This window comes from Aplysia californica, unplaced genomic scaffold, assembly GCF_000002075.1.
Source record: "Aplysia californica isolate F4 #8 unplaced genomic scaffold, AplCal3.0 scaffold00255, whole genome shotgun sequence".
NCBI classification, from domain to species: domain Eukaryota; kingdom Metazoa; phylum Mollusca; class Gastropoda; order Aplysiida; family Aplysiidae; genus Aplysia; species Aplysia californica.
Window position 1 is genome coordinate 600,719 of NW_004797525.1, and position 6,152 is coordinate 606,870.

General features: G+C 41.5%; 1 protein-coding gene across 1 annotated transcript in view; it reads left to right on the forward strand.

Annotated features, from left to right (window-relative positions):
• The window catches only part of LOC101864071 (neurofilament heavy polypeptide), a gene marked incomplete in the record, with an annotated part of 8,447 nt that extends 2,736 nt beyond the window's left edge, over window positions 1–5,711 (forward strand). Inside the window, 3 exon segments of the mRNA XM_013083813.2 lie at window positions 1,573–1,651; window positions 3,543–3,955; window positions 5,355–5,711. Coding sequence (XP_012939267.2) covers window positions 1,573–1,651; window positions 3,543–3,955; window positions 5,355–5,554 — 692 coding nt within the window.
• Window positions 5,712–6,152: the final 441 nt, after the last annotated feature.

The window sequence follows — 6,152 nt, forward strand, 5'->3', positions numbered from 1 at the left end:
TAGTTAGAGCCTCGGTTTATGTGTGTGTGACGTGTGAGATTCCAACTCATCGGGGCCCCAAAGCTGAGGAAAGGATCACAACACAGAGAGAAACAGGTTTGGCTAACTCCTGTTGTAGGCGCAGGCAGACAGAAGGTTAGTAGTGTTAAAACATTGTGAGGCAGCGTGGTGGAATCAGGCTCTCGTCAAAATAACCAAAGTGAAGAGACTTGCATTTTTCCGCAGGTTTGTGAATTTTTATAAACTTTTTGTTTTTTTGCTCAACACCTTCCATGCCCATGAAAGAACTCATTTCTGTGTGGATTTTACTGAAAAACGTTGATTAAAGGCACAAAAGATATAAATTTTCAGTTACCACGGACTCTTAAGCTAAAAAAATAATTAATCTTTTTCAGCCATTTTCTCACTAATTTTACCTCTGAAAACAGGTGACCCCCACCTCCTTCATTCACAAATATCTCGACTTGTTTTTAAGATAAACGGATATTTTTTCATCCAAATAAAGACAAGCGAACAAGCTTTAAGATGATACCAATAACTCAACGTGCTCAAAAATTGACGAGAGCCTGATTCCACCACGCTTCCTCACCATTGTTTTATTTTCCAAGTAACAACAGTTTGTTTTTTGTTTTTGTTATGTTTTAATGTTGTTACTGTTGTTTGTTTGCTTTTTGCTTTTTTTGTTTTGATGTTGTTGTTGTTGTGGGGGGGGGGTTGTTCGTTTTTGTTGGGGGTTTTGTTTTTGGTTTTGTTTATGTTTTTGTTTTAAGCTCCCCAAAAATGTGCATGGTACAGATGAACCCAGAATTTAATAGCTGTATCTTTGGTGAGGATACCTGTATGTATATATTCCTTGATCAAAGAAAGTATTTGGGGTGCAATTAGACAATAGAAAATGATATGAGGTCTGTAAAACTGAACAGTTTTAGAAGTTTTGGCATGTTCATTATAGCCTTAGACTTAGAGTCAGAAAATTTTGGTAAGTGCTAGCAGATTCTTGTCTGTAATGCTCGGACATGATGATGATGATGATGATCCGATGAAGCCTTATTGGCGAAACGTTGAACTGTGAAAAATATATATTTTTTGGAAATACAACAAGGTCTTAACTGTTTTAATACCTTCTTTATACAATGATGATGATGATGATGATGATGATGATGATGATGATGATGATGATGATGATAGTTCTTGGTGAAGCCCAAACTGGGTGAAACAATAAAATTATTTTTATTTAATGATACCTTGGAATCCATTTAAAAAAACACAAATTTCCATACATATGTACTGATTTCTTGTACTATGCAACAACGATGATGATATTATTATTATGGGGACCCAGCAATAGACAGCGAAAGATCTTGCCAGTATCTTAGTGTTTTAGCGCCTATAAAAGGCCGCTTGCACTGTATGCTTCTCAGGAAGTTGAGGTTGTTTCAGAATGCTCTCAGGTCTGCTGGGGTAATAGTATAGATTTGGAAGCGCATACAGCCTGCTGTTGAGCGGGGTATTTGCGCTATACAAATGATATCTATTATTACCACAATATTCTCTGTCTTTGTTTCAGGTCACTGACGGCTTTGTTTCAGCGTAAGAAAAAAAAGAACTCTCCCAGAGACGGAGACAGAGACAGCGTGGACGATAGTGCCAGGTAGACAGTGCAATTAATGAGGCTTTGACATAGACTTATATTGAACTAGCTGGGCCCCCTTTCGATGAAAGGAATGATCGGAGCATTAACATCAACTGAAAGTCATTGGCCAACTATATTTACATTCTACTGGAATGGAGCAATAAATCGTGAGAGGTGCAAAAAATTAGAAGGTCTAGATAGATCTAGATACTCTCAAAACAAAATGCGCCTCGCAAAATATCACTTCCTCACCGGATTTTCTAAAATTACAGAGACAGAAGCGATCGGCGAAATAAAGAAATTTAGCTTTTTGCAGCAAAACTGTCCCAAAACTGAAAAAACGAAGGGTGTCATGATCTGGAAAATATTTTAAAGAATCTTTTGGCAAAAACCGCATGTCGATCGATGCAGCCATTAAAAAGCCTTTTGAATAGCAAAATTCGCCCAACACAAATAGATAATAGATTATGATATCCTAGACCAGACACTGTGGGGGCTCTCGTGGCCTAGAGGTTAAGGGTTTCTCCTCTCATTCAAAGGTCCTGGGATCGAATCCGGGTTTTTTTCTTCTCTATAGTTGTCTCCTTTCTCCTTCTTTCCTGCTCTCTTGCAATGTTCTGTTGTCTGCTTTCGTCTCCACTTTCTGCCCAAATCCCCTCTCCTCCTTTGCCCCCTCCTCTGGTCTCCCGACTCTTTCTCCAGCCTTTCTACTGCTTCTCCTTGGCTCCTTCTTACTGCTGTTTTTCAGCCACACCCCTGGTCTTCTGGTAAGAAAGATCTACACCTAGCCTTCTCGGACAAGGGAGAAAAATCTTGGAGGTCCCATGTGCAAGTTGTGCATGTTAAAGATCCATTGGTGGTCAAAAATCGATAAGAGTAGGCTTCGGCCGCCACCCGGCAAAATTAAAAAATTCCTACCCACTGAAAATATGACCTTATGCAGTTGCGGGCGCGTAAAACCTCTATTAAAACTAATTTTAAAAAGACCGGATTTTGTCATGGCAGCCGCTCTTTGCTCTCTATAAAAACCAAGCTTAACTGCGCTGGTGGGTGTCATGGTGCACAACTGATGGCAAAACACAAGTCTCACTATATTATGTGAGTGGGCGCGCAGTCTTTTCCTTATTGCCCTTAATTTCGTTCCAAATTGGATCAAATTGGATCAAGTGGTGTGTTCCATGGTGAACCGGAAGTGCATCAGAATGAGCAGTCTTTGATGTCGGCGGCAAGTTATTCAGATATTCTAAGCCAAGAAAGTTAAATTTTTTTCAGGAGAGACTAAAAAAAAAAGTTTTATTTCTTCAGGAATGTAACTACATAACGTATCTTTTCTTGGTTTGTTTGTTTGTCTGTTTGTTTGTTTGGGTTTGTTGGGGGGTTTTTGGTTTGTTTTCAACATTTAGAATCTGATTATCAATAAAACATTTTTTGAGGTTATGCAATCGATACCATAAATAAGGAAACTGCAATGAAAAAAAAATGAAGGTGGGGTGAGTACGTCTAACTTGGACATACACGCTAAGAGCCGAACCCAACGATATGGGATACTTGATATATAACGCCGTCAAACCACTGGTGGCGACACCTGTTTTATTTTGCATTAGGGGCAGTTGTAGGAAGTGACGTCACTGGTGCTGTACACAAAAAGTAGGAGCGACGATTGTTGTCAAACAACCTGTCCTTGAGAAACGGAAAGAAACGTTTTTGTCAGCGCCGATGATGACGTCCCTATGACTACGCTTGCATTTCCTTTGGAGGTTTCATTTTTTCAGAAGTGGGGAAGGGGGGTGGGGGGGGGGGGGAGGAGAGGGGAGAAATTATTTTGTGACATTTTTTTAGATCATGGACCACGTTGTAGTTTGATAAGCTTACCTTTGCTTTAAGCTGACGCAACTTGCTCTCTCCACAGTGACCGCTCAGGCGCAGCAGGTTCACCGAGAGACGCCAGCTCCTCAAAGCCGGACAAGCAGAAAGAAAAACCAGCCAAGGCTCCAAAACCAGAAAAGCAAAAGAAACCTGCCAAAGAAAAGCCTGCCAAACCAGAAAAACCGCCAAAACCAGAAAAGCCCCAAAAACCGGAAAAGTCCGCGAAACCTGAGAAACTCAAAAAGCCCAAGAAGCCTATAGTGACCGCCGTCATGTCGTCTGATCCTGGGTCGTCTGGTGCCGAGGCGGACGTGGGCGGGGTCATGGAGGGGAGACCACTCTGTCGTCTGCTGCAGATCAACGAGGACGAGACAAGAGTTGTGGAACTTGTCAGGCCTCAGTCTGGGCCCTTGGGCGTTTTCTTTTCGAAAGAAGGTCCGGAGGCCATGGATGAAGGTGAGTTTGTTTGTGGCAGTCAAAGCACTTCAAAGCCGTGGATCTGACAGTTGAAAAGCGCATGATGGTAGGATGGGTGCTGCGCTGTTACCTTAGTTGGCATTGGCAGGACGCGACCCCAGTGAGCTTAAGAAGATGTCACATTTTCACTGTTTAAAAAAATGGAGATACGACAAGAAAGCACTTTGGTCGCGAGGAGTGTATTATGAGAGAGCCTGGTTCGAATCTCAAAAACACATTTCTTGAACTTGGTCGTAAATATGTTTTTGAAGTCTCTGATCAGGACATTGAATCCAGACATACTGGAGATAGCATTGCTTAATTAAGAAGTCCAGGTTTCCACGGCACCTTTGTGATGCACAAAGTTTCAAACTTGACATCAGAAGACAAACGTCTCCGGTGTTGTTGTTAGGGTCCCTCTTATTGCCACTGAAGACATCGGTATTTTTTTTTTCCAAATTTGTGTCAGGTATGTCCGCCTTTCTGCTGGGATGTTTTACACCATTCAGCTTGGGTTGGAACTTACAGGCAAAGTAAAAGTGGTCTATCTTCTAAATAACCTAAGCAATGTCCAAGGGGACGTAAAATAATTCAATCAATCAATCATCTGTGAGGATTCAATCTAATCATTTCTTGCTGGGACGCAACTCGTACGGTGGGAATAAAAAAAATGCAACACAATCATTGATCACTGGTAAGGAAACAAGTAGATGAATGAAACACCAATGAAAACGTGAGTGAAACGCGTATGCATTAGTGGAAAAATGTGAGGCAGTGTGGTGGAATCAGGCTCTCCTTAAAATAATCAAAGTGAAGAAACTGGCATTTTTCCACAGGTTTGTGAATTTTAATCAAAATTTTGGTTTTAAGCTCAACACCTTTCATACCATTTAAAGAATTCATTTCTGGGAGGGTTTGACTGAAAAACGTTAAAGGCACAAAAAAATGTAAATTTTCAGTTACCACGGACTCTTAAGGTAAAGAAATAACTTACCTTTGGGGGCCAATTTCTCACTAATTTTACCTCTGAAACAAGGTGACCACCACCTCCTTCATTTGAAAATATATTGGCTTGTTTTCAAGATAAAAGAATATTTTTTTCGTCCAAATAAAGAGAAGTAAACAAGCTTTACGATGATACCAATAACTGTACATGTGCAAAAATTGACGAGAGCCTGATTCCACCACTCTACCTCACAAATGATTGTGATATAAGTAAAAGTAGGAAACGGTGGGGGAAATAATGAATACACGGGGGAACGCTTGATGTGGCGGAAGAAAAGAGGAGAAAGAACTTTCTTTTGTTCTTTTTCTTTCCCTTCTTTTCTTCTTTCTTTTAAAGGTATGCATGAACTGAACTCTTAAAGTGAGGTTTCAATACTTATTTTTCCTCTGCCAGGATTGTTCGTGAACGCTTTCCAAGACAAGAACATCATGAAGTTTTTCGCCGGGATTCTCAGCATCGGGGACGAAGTGCTGGAGATTGACGGGTGCGACATTCGTCATATGAGCCTGGACGAGGTCAAGGACTTGATACTGCAGAGGGAACGGATGACCATGAAGGTCATGCCGGTGTCCGTAACTCGATCCACGCTCTGAGCTTCTAGTTTGAACTCTTAGTACGCGCATTCTAGGGCTTCGACCACGCTTGAAGGAGCTCGGTTTTAGAACACTAACTGAGGGCATTATTTCGTTATTCATCAGATTTTTCCGTTCTGTTGTGGTTTGTTGTTTTGTGTGTGTGTGTGTGTGTGTGTATGTGTGTGTGTGTGTATGTGTGTGTGTGTGTGTGTGTGTATGTGTGTGTGTGTGTGTGTGTGTGTGTGGTAGCCTATCCGTTCGAAATGTTCGGAGCCCAGAAGAGCGTGCTCTTCGCCAGGGCCACCACCTCCCTTGGGTAGCGGGTGAGGCAATCCAACCTCCCTGAAGAGATGCCACCGTCGTGTTGTTGTTGTTTACATTGCATGATCATGGCTTAGCAAGAGCAGTTCAAGATAAAACATGCTGTAGCAGCACAATTGTGGTAATGTAACCATCGCGTGTTGTAATACTCCAGTCACAGTAATGGCAAAGCAATCACCATGGCGTGTTGTAACACACGTAGAACAATAATGATAAGTACCCAACCGTGGCGTGTTGTAACACACGTAGAACAATAATGATAAGTACCCAACCATGGCGTGTTGTAACACACGTA